This window comes from Coregonus clupeaformis, chromosome 23 (genome assembly GCF_020615455.1).
Source record: "Coregonus clupeaformis isolate EN_2021a chromosome 23, ASM2061545v1, whole genome shotgun sequence".
Classification (NCBI taxonomy): Eukaryota; Metazoa; Chordata; class Actinopteri; order Salmoniformes; family Salmonidae; genus Coregonus; species Coregonus clupeaformis.
The window spans coordinates 8,986,909-9,003,782 of NC_059214.1; the positions used below are offsets into that span (position 1 = coordinate 8,986,909).

General features: G+C 42.4%; 1 protein-coding gene across 2 annotated transcripts in view; it reads right to left on the bottom strand.

The window, feature by feature from the left end:
* Positions 1 to 16,874, bottom strand: part of mycbp2 (MYC binding protein 2) — a 318,384-nt gene that overhangs the window by 265,661 nt on the left and 35,849 nt on the right. For both annotated transcript variants that reach the window (XM_041843995.2, XM_041843996.2), the window contains exon 4: positions 12,596 to 12,749. In XM_041843995.2, coding sequence (XP_041699929.1) covers positions 12,596 to 12,749 — 154 coding nt within the window. The remainder of the gene's footprint in view (positions 1 to 12,595; positions 12,750 to 16,874) is intronic.

Here is a 16,874-nt window from a genome sequence, read left to right on the forward strand (position 1 = left end):
TGCTCACCAAGGGATGTACGAGCCTTGGCTTTACCAGATGTTAAATTGTACAATTTATCATTTGAAATTGATAAATTGGAGAAGCATTGGGGCAAAAGGGATGGTGGCTTGGATTGGATAGCAATAGAACGGGAACTAAGTTATCCTTTCACCCCTGTTGATACTCCGTCACAGTCTTACAGGGGAGAGGTCTGTTGAAACTCCCAACCTAATTTTGTTACACTCAAAAGAGGTGTGGAGAACAGTACACAAGATATGTGGAATTTCACATCAAAAACAAGGATACTCATCATTGTGGAACAATCCTAGGCTACAGATAGGAAAATTAGTCTGTTTACTGGAAACAGTGGCTAATGAAAGGAATTCATATCTGTACAATGAAGATGTTTTAATATCATACTCAGATTTGGTACAAAAATGTGATGTGGTGGACAAGGGACATTTCTGGAACTATTTACAAATTGAGAGAATGTTTGTTAACTGGCTATCAACAAAATCCAGGAAAGAACCCAATAGCTGAGTATTTGGAATTACCCAAACATAAAGCAGCCATCTTTTACTCAATATTTAGTTATCTGCAGAGTAAAGACTGAAAACCTCTGAACAATATGGCAAATTGACCTTAAGTGTGAAATTGATGATGATACCTGGTTGAAGATCTTGTCAGGGAGGAACATAAAGGGAAGCCAGGGGGAAACTTACTCAATATAAGATATTAAAATGGTTTTATTGGACCCCAACAAGGCTTCATAAGATGGGGCTGACCAACAATTCTCTTTTTTGGAAATGCCAAAAAGACACTGGGACATTTTTTACACGCAATATGGGAATGTACATTAGCGCTACCTTTCTGGAAGGATGTTTTGAAATATCTGGAGGAAAAGTTGGGGTTAACAATTCCAGTTTCACCGAGAATATGTCTCTTGGGCGAGTTACAAAGTCACAAATGAGGAATTTGCACTGATCACTGTTGGTATCGTTACAGCAGCTAGAGTAATCCTTAGAATTTGGAAGGGTCATGTCACTCCTACTCTGAAACAGTGGATAGAATCAATGTTGGAGGTAGCATCTTATGAACAAATGCTTGCAAGGATCACTGGTTGAAACGACAATTCTAGAAGCTGGACACGTTTTATTTGTCATGTTTCTAAGACTGGGAGGTGATTACTTATGCTTGTGAACCCATTTAGTTCTGTATTATAGCTAGTGAGATATTATTTGACTGTGTATGTGTGCTATGTTGGAGGATATGTCTGGATGTCATGCTCAATGTTTTTATGCTGTACGTTTTATTTAAAAAATTTATTTATTTGTTTGTGGAAAAAGTGAAAAAATAAATACTACTTTAATAATAAAATTAAAAGAATAATACTTATTTACATAAGTATTCAGACCCTTTGCTATGAGACTCGAAATTGAGATGTTTCTACAACTTGATTGGAGTCCAACTGTGGTAAATTCAATTGATTGGACATGATTTGGAAAGGCACACATGTCTATATAAGGTCACATAGTTGACAGTGCATGTCAGAGCAAAAACCAAGCCGCGAGGTCGAAGGAATTGTCCGTAGAGCCCCAAGACAGGATTGTGTCGAGGCACAGATCTGGCGAAGGGTACAAAAAAGGTCTGCAGCATAGAAGGTCCCCAAGAACACAGTGGCCTCCATCATTCTTAAATGGAAGTAGTATGGACCCACCAAGTCACATCCTAGAGCTGGCCGCCCACCGCCAAAATGAGCAATCGGGGGAGAAGGGCCTTGGTCAGGGAGGTGACCAAGAACCCGATGGTCACTCTGACAGAGCTCTAGAGTTCCTCTGTGGAGATGGGAGAACCTTGCAGTAGGACAACCATCTCTGTAGCACTCCACCAATCAGGCCTTTATGGTAGAGTGGCCAGACGGAAGCCACTCCTCAGTAAAAGGCATCTAAAAGACTCCCAGACCATGAGAAACAAGATTCTCTGGTCTGATGAAACCAAGTTTGAACTCTTTGGCATGAATGCCAAGCGTCACATCTGGGGGAAACCTGGCACCATCCTTATGGTGAAGCACGGTGGTGGCAGCATCATGCTGTGGGGATGGTTTTCAGCGGCAGGGACTGGGAGACTAGTCAGGATCGAGGCAAAGATGAATGGCGCAAAGCACAGAGAGATCCTTGATTAAGTCCTGAGCGCTCTGGAGGAGGTTCTCAGACTGGGGCGAAGGTTCACCTTCCAACAGGACAATGACCCTAAGCACACAGCCAAGACAACGCAGGAGCGGCTTCGGGACAAGTCTCTGAATGTCCTTGAGTGGCCCAGCCAGAGCCCGGACTTGAACCTGATCGAACATCTCTGGAGAAACCTGAAAGCAACGCTCCCCCATCCAACCTGACAGAGCTTGAGAGGATCTGCAGAGAAGAATGGGAGAAGCTCCTCAAATACAGGTGTGCCAAGCTTGTAGCGTCATATCCAAGAAGACTCAATGCTGTAATCGCTGCTTACGGTGCTTCAACAAAGTACTGAGTAAAGGGTCTGAGTACTTATGTAAATCTAATATTTCCCTGTTTTATTTTTAATAAATTAAGCTCCCGACAAACAGTTATTGTGCTGACGTTGCTTACAGAGGCAGTTTGGCACTCGGTAGTGAGTGTTGCAACCGAGGACAGAATATTACTCGCTACGCGCTTCAGCATTCGGCGGTCCCGTTCTGTGAGCTTGTGTGGCCTACCATTTCGCGGCTGAGCTGTTGTTGCTCCTAGTCGGTTCCACTTCACAAAAACAGCACTAACAGTTGACCAGAGCAGCTCTAGCAAACTGACTTGTTGCAAAGGTGGTATCCTATGAGTGCCACGTTGAAAGTCAATGAGCTCTTCCGTAAGGCCATTCTACTGCCAATGTTTGTCTATGCTCGATTTTATACACCTTTCAGCAACGGTGTGGCTGAAATAGCCGAATCCACTCATTTGAATGGGTGTCCACATATTTTTGTATATATACAGTGGGGAGAACAGGTATGATACACTGCCGATTTTGCAGGTTTTCCTACTTACAAAGCATGTAGAGGTCTGTAATTTTTATCCTAGGTACACTTCAACTGTGAGAGAAAATCACATTGTATGATTTTTAAGTAATTAATTTGCATTTTATTGCATGACATAAGTATTTGATCACCTACCAACCAGTAAGAATTCCAGCTGGAACAGACCTGTTAGTTTTTCTTTAAGAAGCCCTCCTGTTCTCCATTCATTACCTGTATTAACTGCACCTGTTTGAACTCGTTACCTGTATAAAAGACACCTGTCCACACACTCAATCAAACAGACTCCAACCTCTCCACAATGGCCAAGACCAGAGAGCTGTGTAAGGACATCAGGGATAAAATTGTAGACCTGCACAAGGCTGGGATGGGCTACAGGACAATAGGCAAGCAGCTTGGTGAGAAGGCAACAACTGTTGGCGCAATTATTAGAAAATGGATTCAAGATGACGGTCAATCATCCTTGGTCTGGGGCTCCATGCAAGATCTCATCTCGTGGGGCATCAATGATCATGAGGAAGGTGAGGGATCAGCCCAGAACTACACGGCAGGACCTGGTCAATGACCTGAAGAGAGCTGGGACCACAGTCTCAAAGAAAACCATTAGTAACACACTACGCCGTCATGGATTAAAATCCTGCAGCGCACGCAAGGTCCCCCTGCTCAAGCCAGCGCATGTCCAGGCCCGTCTGAAGTTTGCCAATGACCATCTGGATGATCCAGAGGAGGAATGGGAGAAGGTCATGTGGTCTGATGAGACAAAAATATAGCTTTTTGGTCTAAATTCCACTCGCCGTGTTTCGAGGAAGAAGAAGGATGAGTACAACCCCAAGAACACCATCCCAACCGTGAAGCATGGAGGTGGAAACATCATTCTTTGGGGATGCTTTTCTGCAAAGGGGACAGGACGACTGCACCGTATTGAGGGGAGGATGGATGGGGCCATGTATCGCGAGATCTTGGCCAACAACTTCCTTCCCTCAGTAAGAGCATTGAAGATGGGTCGTGGCTGGGTCTTCCAGCATGACAACGACCCGAAACACACAGCCAGGGCAACTAAGGAGTGGCTCCGTAAGAAGCATCTCAAGGTCCTGGAGTGGCCTAGCCAGTCTCCAGACCTGAACCCAATAGAAAATCTTTGGAGGGAGCTGAAAGTCCGTATTGCCCAGCGACAGCCCCAAAACCTGAAGGATCTGGAGAAGGTCTGTATGGAGGAGTGGGCCAAAATCCCTGCTGCAGTGTGTGCAAACCTGGTCAATACCTACAGGAAACGTATGATCCCTGTAATTGCAAACAAAGGTTTCTGTACCAAATATTAAGTTCTGCTTTTCTGATGTATCAAATACTTATGTCATGCAATAAAATGCAAATTAATTACTTAAAAATCATACAATGTGATTTTCTGGATTTTTGTTTTAGATTCCGTCTCTCACAGTTGAAGTGTACCTATGATAAAAATTACAGACGTCTACATGCTTTGTAAGTAGGAAAACCTGCAAAATCGGCAGTGTATCAAATACTTGTTCTCCCCACTGTATAGCGTATGACAATCAGATAATGCCCCATTAGATTTACTCATGGGCTGACTCCTACCTCCCTGTTGAATGGCAATATAATGCCTAACCTGTAGGTACTTGAATAAATTAGGTTGAGGTAACTGAAAGTGAGATCCCAGTTGTTGGAAAGATAATAGTTCACCTTTTCTATACAGACGACCAAATGTTTTAATTCCTTTGTTGAACCAAGAAAATGTAATACCCTCTCTCAGGGCTTTAGGTAAGATGGGGTAATTACAGAAAGGTGTTTGTTCATATATAGATCTATGCCCTCCTGCTTGTTTACGGACTTCAATCATTATATTTAGAGTGTTTTTTATTATAGGGTTGTTTGTGAGACCCATCAAAGCTTTAGGTGGGCTACTATAAGGTATAGTTGCCAATGAAACGGGAAAGACACTCTTCCTCCATCTGTTTCCAAGAGGGTGAACTTGTTGTTGTATCCTGCCATACCCACACAGTAATACAACTGGAAGTCAGGTAAAGTAAGTATGGTCTGCATAAAGTTGTGAGTTTCCCTCTGGGAGGTTGCCGTTTCAACAGAAATGAAGAGACCTTCCTGTGAAAACGCATGATTATACTCTGATAGGTTTATTTAATATCCTAAAAAGGTTGAATATTATTTCAGTATGTCAACTAAAGCTCAGAGTGAAATTTCTGGTTTAGCGAGGTAAAGCTAAAATGTCATCAGTATATAGCAAGACCAGATGTTCGTGCCCACTTATACGAACACCATGGATGGATGGATGGATGGATGGATAGGATCTAAAAGCTTCCGCCAATGGCTCGATAGCCAAAGAGCTATGAGTTTTGCAAGAATCTTATGAAGTGTTCAATAAAGACATTGGTCTATACGACCCACAAAGCAGAGGATCTTTCCAAGGTTTTAACAAAACTGTGATCAGTGCTTGTTCAAGTGTCTGGGAGCTGTTCTGTCTCTATGGCATGATTAAACATATCGCAAAGAGGCTCAATTAATCTGTCTAACCCCTGGTGATTTCCCCCAGCAGTGTTGAAAACGCATTCCCTAATTTCTTCAGATGTAATCTCTTTCTCCAAGCCCTTTCTATTCTCATCAGTTAAAGCTCAAATTGAGCTTGTTCAAAAACTCATGCATTGTGGCAGGGGGCATCCCCTTCAGACTTGTACAGTGTTTCATAAAACTCCCTAAAGACTAGATACATTTCCTCAGGACCCTGAACAACTGTTATTGGGAAGCTTAATAAGAGTTAATAACTCTACTTGCTTCCTCTCACTTTATCTGCCAAGCAAGCTACTTTCCGGCTTTATCTCCATGCTCATAGTAGATTTGTTTTGTTCTCCTAAGAGCTTTTTTTTTTTTTTTGTTCTCCTAAGAGCTTTTATAGATCTGTATAAATACTTACACCCAGTAGTTAAAGTTCCCTTCAAATCAAATACAATTTTAATGGTCGAATACACATACAGTGGGGGGAAAAAAGTATTTAGTCAGCCACCAATTGTGCAAGTTCTCCCACTTAAAAAGATGAGAGAGGCCTGTAATTTTGATCATAGGTACACGTCAACTATGACAGACAAATTGAGAAAAAAAATTCCAGAAAATCACATTGTAGGATTTTTTATGAATTTATTTGCAAATTGTGGTGGAAAATAAGTATTTGGTCACCTACAAACAAGCAAGATTTCTGGCTCTCACAGACCTGTAACTTCTTCTTTAAGAGGCTCCTCTGTCCTCCACTCGTTACCTGTATTAATGGCACCTGTTTTAACTTATCAGTATAAAAGACACCTGTCCACAACCTCAAACAGTCACACTCCAAACTCCACTATGGCCAAGACCAAAGAGCTGTCAAAGGAACCAGAAACAAAATTGTAGACCTGCACCAGGCTGGGAAGACTGAATCTGCAATAGGTAAGCAGCTTGGTTTGAATAAATCAACTGTGGGAGCAATTATTAGGAAATGGAAGACATACAAGACCACTGATAATCTCCCTTGGTCTGGGGCTCCACGCAAGATCTCATCTCGTGGGGCATCAATGATCATGAGGAAGGTGAGCAAAAATCCCAAAACCACACGGGGGGGACCTAGTGAATGACCTGCAGAGAGCTGGAACCAAAGTAACAAAGCCTACCATCAGTAACACACTACGCCGCCAGGGACTCAAATCCTGCAGTGCAGACGTGTCCCCCTGCTTAAGCCAGTACATGTCCAGGCACGTCTGAAGTTTGCTAGAGTGCATTTGGATGATCCAGAAGAGGATTGGGAGAATGTCATATGGTCAAATGAAACCAAATAGAAAATCTTTGGAGGGAGTTGAAAGTCTGTTGCCCAGCGACAGCCCCAAAACATCACTGCTCTAGAGGAGATCTGCATGGAGGAATGGGCCAAAATACCAGCAACAGTGTGTGAAAACCTTGTGAAGACTTACAGAAAACGTTTGACCTGTGTCATTGCCAACAAAGGATATGACAAAGTATTGAGAAACTTTTGTTATTGACGAAATACTTATTTTCCACCATAATTTGCAAATAAATTCATAAAAAATCCTACAATGTGATTTTCTGGGAAAAAATCTCATTTTGTCTGTCATAGTTGACGTGTACCTATGGTGAAAATTACAGGGCTCTCATCTTTTTAAGTGGGAGAACTTGCACAATTCGTGGCTGACTAAATAGTTTTTTCCCCCACTGTATTTTGCAGATGTTATTGTGGGTGTAGCGAAATGCTTGCTTGTGTGCCTGCAGGAATAAGAAACATGTCAATTCTAGAGTAACTGTTATGGACAGGGGAGTAAAATTAGTATTCTATAAACTTTTGGTCGTGAAATCTCCATATGTCCACAAGTCCAAAAGCTTTCATTTCTGCTTTTAAAATTTTAGCTGCCTGTGTGAGGTTAATACTATTAGAGGAAAATCTATTATTATCTCTGATGAGGGGCATGTTAATTCCTGAAAGATGTCTTGGTAAAATGTAGGATCATCATGGTTAGGCCCATACACATTCACAATAGTAATGGACTCAGTGTTAAAGGAACCTTGAATGATCACAAACCTACACCCGTTGTCTTTAATCAGAGATTGTAGCTGAAAGGGGCAGTTCTTATTAATGAGAATGGCAACCCCTCTTGCCCGAGAGGTGAAATACGCATAGTAAACTTGACCCACCCACTCTCTCTTTAGTTTACCATGCTCAGTGTCAGTCAGGTGTGTCTCCTGAAGAAGAGCTATTTCAACCTTATGCCACTTTAGAGTATTCAGAATGCGCTTGACTGGGCATTTAGTACCCCTAAAGTTTAGTGTCAGAAATGTATAGATATTAAGTGCCAACATCTTTAAGGAAAAGAAAAGGGAAAAGAGCTAGAAACAAAATTGCATTGAGTGTATACAAATTGTACAAAATGAAAATATGAAAGTATAAAATAGTAAATACCTCGTGAGCTAAAACCCTGACCATACCACAAACCCACCCAACCCCCTCCTCAACTGAGTGTAACAACAAAAAAACTTAGACGCTAGTCTTTAAGCTAGATGTACCTGCTGTGCATAGCATCACCCGAATTAGGTTCATTCTAAATTATACGTCTAGTGCATGAAAGTGCATTAACTGTTCCCTGTAACATGAAAATGTTGTCAGTCGAATCACTAAATAAAAATGTGATTCAAAGCGACAAACATCGGCAACAAAAAATACAGGACTATTAGCCCCACTTGAGCATGTATCTGGAATTTAAAAAAAAAAAAACATAAGAGGACGTATTTATTCACAGTCGTCCTCCGCAGCTGTGCTGTACCTACCAGTACACTTAAATGTCAACCAATCAGCATTCCCCAAGGTGCCCTGTAACCTGCAGCAAAAGCGATGACCACAAACGCACCCAAGCAGCCCAGGAAAAAAGATGACGAATAAATGGAAACCTTTGAGACAATGGCTATCATCCCTCAAATATGAAATAGGAACAGGGACAATTAGTTAAACAATCAACATCATGAGTTTACCTTCCCAACCACAAATGAAAAAAATAGTAAAGCTATCAGCTAGCAGCAGCCAGCCACGCTAGCTAGTGTGTAGCTTATCCCTGCCTCGGTATCACTAACGCTAGCATAAATCGATAACGATAAACAAGCCAGTCAAATTCCCTGAAGTAATATGAACAACTTCAGTAATATGAACAACTTAGGCTTGAACCACAGTCTACAGCCACATAACTACAGTGAGGGAAAAAAATATTTGATCCCCTGCTGATTTTTTATGTTTGCCCACTGATAAAGACATGATCAGTCTATAATTTTAATGGTAGGTTTATTTGAACAGTGAGAGACAGAATAACAACAAAAAAATCCAGAAAAACGCATGTCAAAAATGTTAGAAATTGATTTGCATGTTAATGAGGGAAATAACTATTTGACCCCTCTGCAAAACATGACTTAGTACTTGGTGGCAAAACCCTTGTTGGCAATCACAGAGGTCAGACGTTTCTTGTAGTTGGCCACCAGGTTTGCACACATCTCAGGAGGGATTTTGTCCCACACCTCTTTGCAGATCTTCTCCAAGTCATTAAGGTTTCGAGGCTGACGTTTGGCAACTCGAACCTTCAGCTCCCTCCACAGATTTTCTATGGGATTAAGGTCTGGAGACTGGCTAGGCCACTCCAGGACCTTAATGTGCTTCTTCTTGAGCCACTCCTTTGTTGCCTTGGCCGTGTGTTTTGGGTCATTGTTATGCTGGAATACCCATCCACAACCCATTTTCAATGCCCTGGCTGAGGGAAGGAGGTTCTCACCCAAGATGTGACGGTACATAGCCCCGTCCATCGTCCCTTTTGATGCGGTGAAGTTGTCCTGTTCCCTTAGCATAAAAACACCCCCAAAGCATAATGTTTCCACCTCCATGTTTGACGGTGGGAATGGTGTTATAATAATAATAATATGCCATTTAGCAGACGCTTTTATCCAAAGCGACTTACAGTCATGCGTGCATACATTTTTGTGTATGGGTGGTCCCGGGGATCGAACCCACTACCTTGGCGTTACAAGCGCCGTGCTCTACCAGCAGCATTCCTCCTCCTCCAAACACAGCGAGTTGAGTTGATGCCAAAGAGCTCGATTTTGGTCTCATCTGAACACAACACTTTCACCCAGTTCTCCTCTGAATCATTCAGATGTTCATTGGCAAACTTCAGACGGGCCTGTATATGTGCTTTCTTGAGCAGGGGACCTTGCGGGTGCTGCAGGATTTCAGTCTTTCACGGCGTAGTGTGTTACCAATTGTTTTCTTGGTGACTATGGTTCCAGCTGCCTTGAGATCATTGGCTAGATCCTCCCGTGTAGTTCTGGACTGATTCCTCACCGTTCTCATGATCATTGCAACTCCACGAGGTGATATCTTGCATGGAGCCCCAGGCCGAGGGAGATTGACAGTTCTTTTTTGTTTCTTCCATTTGCAAATAATTGCACCAACTGTTGTCACCTTCTCACCAAGCTGCTTGGCGATGGTCTTGTAGCCCATTCCAGCCTTGTGTAGGTCTACAATCTTGTCCCTGACATCCTTGGAGAGCTCTTTGGTCTTGGCCATGGTGGAGAGTTTGGAATCTGATTGATTTATTGCTTCTGTGGACAGGTGTCTTTTATACAGGTAACAAACTGAGATTAGGAGCATTCCCTTTAAGAGTGTGCTCCTAATCTCAGCTCGTTACCTGTATAAAAGACACCTGGGAGCCAGAAATCTTTGATTGAGAGAGGGTCAAATACTTATTTCCCTCATTAAAATGCAAATCAATTTATAACATTTTTGACATGCGTTTTTCTGGATTTTTTTGTTGTTATTCTGTCTCTCACTGTTCAAATAAACCTACCATTAAAATTATAGACTGATAATTTCTTTGTCAGTGGGCAAACGTACAAAATCAGCAGGGGATCAAATACTTTTTTCCCTCACTGTATTTAAAACAAATCCGACTGGATCTCTATGCGCAAAATAAAAGCACCCAATAAATCTAACTACTTGGCGTAGTGTGGCTATGCTGTGTAGCTATAGTCACACCCATGTAAACTTAGCTAGCTGGCTAAATAGCGCAGCCAACATTAGCTATGTTCCAACGTTACCTTCCCAGTCATTGTCAAGCTAGCCATCTTGCCAGCCAGCCAGTCGATCATATCTGAGAGTCATTTTGTTGTATCGCCATGTTCTAACAGTTCACTATCCACTGTATCCAAGTTCGAAAGTCAGTTCCTCATAATGTAGTTGGAGTGAACAAGTCAGGGTGTTCCTTCTTCATGTATGCTTCAGACGTCTTCACAGAGTTAAATGTGGGCTCACCATTCTTGGTTTTGATCCAGAGTCGCCGGGTAGCGCAGGCCATATGCCCGCCTGCCGCAGAAGCCTCTTGAGTGGGGAGAAACCATCCTCCTCTTGTGTAGTATGGGAGAAAGAACCGGAAAGATCATGATTCTCGCATCTCTATACTTGAGCTCTCCCTTTGCTCGGGCAGCAGCGAAGATGCGGACAGTGCCTTGGTACCGTAGCAATTTAAATGACAAATGCCGTGGGTACAGCCTGGCCAGGCAGCTGTCTCCGTAGTGTGCGATGGGCCCTCTCGATTTCCAGTGGGTGCGCGGAAGGGGGTAGATCCAGGATTCTGGGAATCCATTCCTGTAGAAAGGAGATGGCACCGCTTCCCTCCACGGCCTCCGGGAAATTCAAGCGTTTTGTTAATGTTCCTAAGAATCAAATTTCTCCCTGAGTTTCAAAATGGCATCCTCCAACTTCTTGTGCTTTGAATCCACGTCCTCGCGGACTTCCAGGATTGCAGCGTGGTCTTTTTCTAACGTTGTCACTCGTCCCTTTGTGACATTCTGGTCTTCGTGAAGTTTATCAACCAGCACATCAATTTTGATGAGGCGTTCAGAAAGTGCATCTTGAATTTTTGTAATACCTTTGTCCATACTCATCTTTTACTTGTAGATTTGTGTGCATTGTTAGATACTACTGCACTGTTGGAGCTAGGAACACAAGCATTTCGCTACACCCGCAATAACATCTGCTAAATATGTGACCAATAAAATTTCATTTAATTTGATTCTGAACCATGCTAGTGCTTCTTCCGAGCTAGCATCAGCTGAGGCCGACGGGCTGTCAGAGGGGGGGGGTCACTTTTCCATGCCTCGTCTGAGGCTTTGCATGATTGGGCATTTTTTGTTTTGGCGATAAAAAGAGACGTATTAACTTTCAACCTACTTTTAACGAACAGGTAAACGAAAATGTCAAAGGTTTGAGGACACTACACAGACGCATCTTGTTAGAGCTTCGCCATTGCTGGAAACCCTCTAAATATTTTACATATATTGTTTTTAAATTGCATTTTCTTTATTAACTTATTATTAAAATTGTTTATTTGTATAATTCTTTTGATAACTTGTTGATAGATTAACTGAAATATCTGGTGGTGACACATGGAATTGCAGGACTGATTATGGTAAGTCAGTTTATATTTGGCTTGGCTAGCTAACTAATATGATTTGAATGATGCAGCAACACCAGATCAACAGCATCAGATGTTTAGCTCCCTGCTCCAGTTTCTAGAGAGAAGTGGACAGTGGTGTAAGGGGATGAAGAGGCTCACTTCATCTGGGGCTTTTCTGGCCATTGCTGAGGTGTGGTGGTCTTACTGCCACTTTTACAGTCACTGAAGCATCACCCATGTGGGTGTTACATTTCAGTAGTGGACGATCTACAGAGGAGGAGCTGTAACTTTCAAAGATGACGAGTTTCCCGTTGAGGTGCTCTGTGGCCAGTCTGCCAGATGTCTCTACCTCCCTGCCTGGCTTTACCATCTATGCTCCCTCCTCTCAGGATACTACCTTTCTGAACTGCCTATCATCTAAAGATGTGGAAGAACATCGCCCAAATACCTATATTTGTTTTGTTAAATTGTTTTTGGTTTATTTTGTTTTTAAAGCGACTTTGAGATTATACTTGTAATGAAAGCACTATATGAAATAAATATATTATTAGTAGTAGTATTATTATTATTAGTAGTACTCACCCAGTACATCAGGAGGTTCGGTCTGGAAGCCCTCTGGCTGTTGTCCCTGCAGCATATGCAGCAGGGCCTGAAGGCTGCGCAGGCACAGGGAGGGGTGGGAGAACCGTGTCTCCTTGATCAGCTCAAACACCCCACACAGACCGATGCCAATGATCTATAGAGAGAAAACACACACAATACAGTTATTATCAGATAGCTATAAGCTACAACATTACACAGAACTCAAAATATCACACGTCAAAGAGGTTTAAAGACTCAACATAGCCCAGTGCCAATGATCTAGAGAGAAAAGAAGTCACTGGTACCACCTCAGCTAAAACCCACAGAGAGGTTTAGCCTAAATAAGACTCAATCCACAAAAACTAGGCTAGACCTCTAAACATTCGCATTTATTGGGTTCTATTCAGGCATCTTTCTGAGTTTTATCAATCGGAGGGTTACGCAAAGGTTCAAATGGACTGCTGCGCTATCCTATTATCCACGTCCACACATCCAACAACCCACGGCTTCTTTATTAGGACCAAACGGACAAAAACGGATTGAGACAGGGAGGACCGTCTACCTGACTTAGAAATGTTCATTTCTGTTGTCTTTTGCGAAACATTTAGTTACAGTTTAATCTAATGAATTCGACCCCAGAGAACAACATTCGGTTTCCTCTAGTAGGCTCCGAGCCTGAACAGTCTGTACAGTGCGGTGATTACGGCCAAGTTTAAACATCCATTCTGATCAGCCTATAACGATAGCTTCTCTCTGAGAGGGTAAGTTAAAGGTAACAATTTGGCCTAGAAAGGCCTGCCTCTCAGGGTTGCCCGTTAGAATATAATTAAGGTGGTCCCAAATAGCACCCTATTCCCTACATTGTGCACTACTTTTGACCAGAGCCCTATTGGAATCCTTATGGGCCCTGCTCAAAAGTAGTACACATCCTATGGAATAGGGTGCCATTTGGTACCCTAAGTAAAGGAAAAGTTACACTGTGTCCTCATCAGCGTGAGGAGCTTGTTTATGTTTGTTCTTATTGGTTCATTAATTTGGCCGTTCCGCTACAGAATTAAGTAGAAGAGTATTATAATATATTTTATTGTATAATGGAGGGAATATTTTATTGTGTCCAAGGATCAGCTATGATTGAGGTGGAACTCTTTATGTCGCGTTTAAGGCTAGTTTTGGAAGTTATAGGCCCATCAGTTAAAGAAAAAGTTAATCTATACAGAACCTTGGTATTACCATGCTGATCCCTCTCATGGATTGTCAGTCCTTTAGAGAGTGGTTACTTTTCTACGGCCCAATCCCTCAGCTTTATAGCATACCAGGCTGCCGTTTTGTTGATTTTAGAAATAGCCATTCGGATTGGGCCTTTAACATAGGCTAACTTTCAATCCAACCACACTTGACCATCTGTTCATATTTCAAATGGATCACATACAGACAGTAGCCTATTATGCAATCAATCAATATCATTAAGCTATGTGACATCATGCAATTATTTTGTGTTCATTTGACTATTTGAGGTGGTTAGGAGACAACTACAGTGGTGGTGGGTTGCATTGTCAAAAACAATTAAACTAGAATCAGTCTCATCACAAACCTACATTAAAGTCAACATTTCTGTCAATTTAGGGGCCCCTTTTGGTTCAAGAGCCTGAGGCAAAAGCTTAATTTAGTATCTTTAAAGAGCGACTGTCTCTAAAAACCAACTTACAGTGAGGGAAAAAAGTATTTGATCCCTGCTGATTTTGTACGTTTGCCCACTGACAAAGAAATTATCAGTCTATGATTTTAATAGTAGGTTTATTTGAACAGTGAGAGACAGAATAACAAAAAATAAATCCAGAAAAACGCATGTAAAAAATGTTATAAATTGATTTGCATTTTAATGAGGGAAATAAGTATTTGACCCTCTCTCAATCAGAAAGATTTCTGGCTCCCAGGTGTCTTTTATACAGGTAACGAGCTGAGATTAGGAGCACACTCTTAAAGGGAGTGCTCCTAATCTCAGTTTGTTACCTGTATAAAAGACACCTGTCCACAGAAGCAATCAATCAATCAGAGTCAGCCTCGAAACCTTAATGACTTGGAGAAGATCTGCAAAGAGGAGTGGGACAAAATCCCTCCTGAGATGTGTGCAAACCTGGTGGCCAACTACAAGAAACGTCTGACCTCTGTGATTGCCAACAAGGGTTTTGCCACCAAGTACTGAGTCATGTTTTGCAGAGGGGTCAAATACTTATTTCCCTCATTAAAATGCAAATCAATTTATAACATTTCTGACATGCGTTTTTCTGGATTCTTTTGTTGTTATTCTGTCTCTCACTGTTCAAATAAACCTACCATTAAAATTATAGACTGATCATGTCTTTGTCAGTGGGCAAACGTACAAAATCAGCAGGGGATCAAATACTTTTTTCCCCTCACTGTATCCCTTTGAAAATGGCCTGTGGTATCAATACGAGTCAATAACATTCATTTTACTGTTAACATTGACTACAAAGTGTAAATAGGATAATTTTGGTCATGAAGACAACCTCATCCAAAACGGAGTTAGGAGCCTGAGTGCGTCACAACGTAAATGAAGGTTGGGTTTGGATTACAATTATGTCAATTCATGACCCCTTTTGACCAATAACATGTGGTGGCACCGTGTTGTTGGAGAAGACACCGCCCACCTGGGGCACCGTGCCATGCAAAACAAGATACTGCCTGTACATGTTGGTGAGTTGGTTGCACTAGCTAGCTAGCCAGCTAGCAACATTATGTAATAATGCTAATGAGCCAGGCTAGATAAAATAGATTAGGATAGATACACTATATACACAAAAAGTATGTGGACACCCCTTCAAATCAGTGGATTCGGCTATTTCAGCCACACCCGTTGCTGACAGGTGTATAAAAACGAACACACAGCCATGCAATCTCCAGACAAACATTGGCAGTAGAATGGCCTTACTAAAGAGCTCAGTGACTTTCAATGTGGCACCGTCATAGGATGCCACCTTTCCTACAAGTCAGTTAGTCAAATTTCTGCCCTGCTAGAGCTGCCCCGGTCAACTGTAAGTGCTGTTATTGTGAAGTGGAAACGTCTAGGAGCAACAACGGCTCAGCCGCGAAATGGTAGGCCACACAAGCACACAGAACGGGACTGCCTAGTGGTGAAGCGCGTAGCGCGTAAAAATTGTCTGTCCTCGGTTGAAACACTTACTACCGAGTTCCAAACTGCCTCTGGAAGCAACGTCAGCACAATAACTGTTCGCCGGGAGCTTCATGAAATGGGTTTCCATGACCAAGCAGCCGCACACAAGCCTAAGATCACCACGCACAATGCTAAGCGTTGGCTGGAATGGTGTAAAGCTCGCCGCCATTGTACTCTGGAGCAGTGCAAACGCGTTCTCTGGAGTGATGAATCATGCGTCACCATCTGGCAGTCCGACGGACGAATCTAGGGATTGGCGGATGCTAGGAGAACGCTACCTGCCCCAATGCATAGTGCCAACTGTAAAGTTTGATGGAGGAGGAATAATGGTATGGGACTGTTTTTCATGGTTCGGGCTAGGCCCCTTAGTTCCAGTGAAGGGAAATCTTAAAGCTACAGCATACAATGACATTCTAGACGATTCTGTGCTTCCAACTTTATGGCAACAGTTTGGATAAGGCCCTTTCCCGTTTCAAAATGACAATGCCTCCGTGCACAAAGCGAGGTCCATACAGAAATGGTTTGTCGAGATAGGTGTGGAAAAACTTGACTGGCCTGCACAAAGCCCTGACCTCAACCCCATCAAACACCTTTGGAATGAATTGGAATGCCGACTGCGAGCCAGGCCTAATCGGCCAACATCAGTGTCCGACCTCACTAATGCTCTTGTGGCTGAATAGAAGCAAGTCCCCGCAGCAATGTTCCAACATCTAGTGGAAAGCCTTCCCAGAAGAGTGGAGGCTGTTATAGCAGCAAAGGGGGGACAAACTCCATATCAATGCCCATGACTTTGGGGACTTTATTCAACGAACAAGTCCACATACTTCTTACATACTCATTATTATTTGACATATTCCGCTCACTCTAGTTCTTAAACGACTTAAGCTATTATCAGGAAACCAACTTCCAAATGTGCAGACTGCCCAAACTTCTTTGTCCTACAACAGTGCCATAGACTTACATTGGAAAAATATGGAAATGTGGGCATGAATCTCCTCCTACCACTTAAACTATCAACGCCAAACCAACGTTGAGATGTTCAGACTGACCCAACTTAGATTGATTGCAATCAGAATTTTGATAACG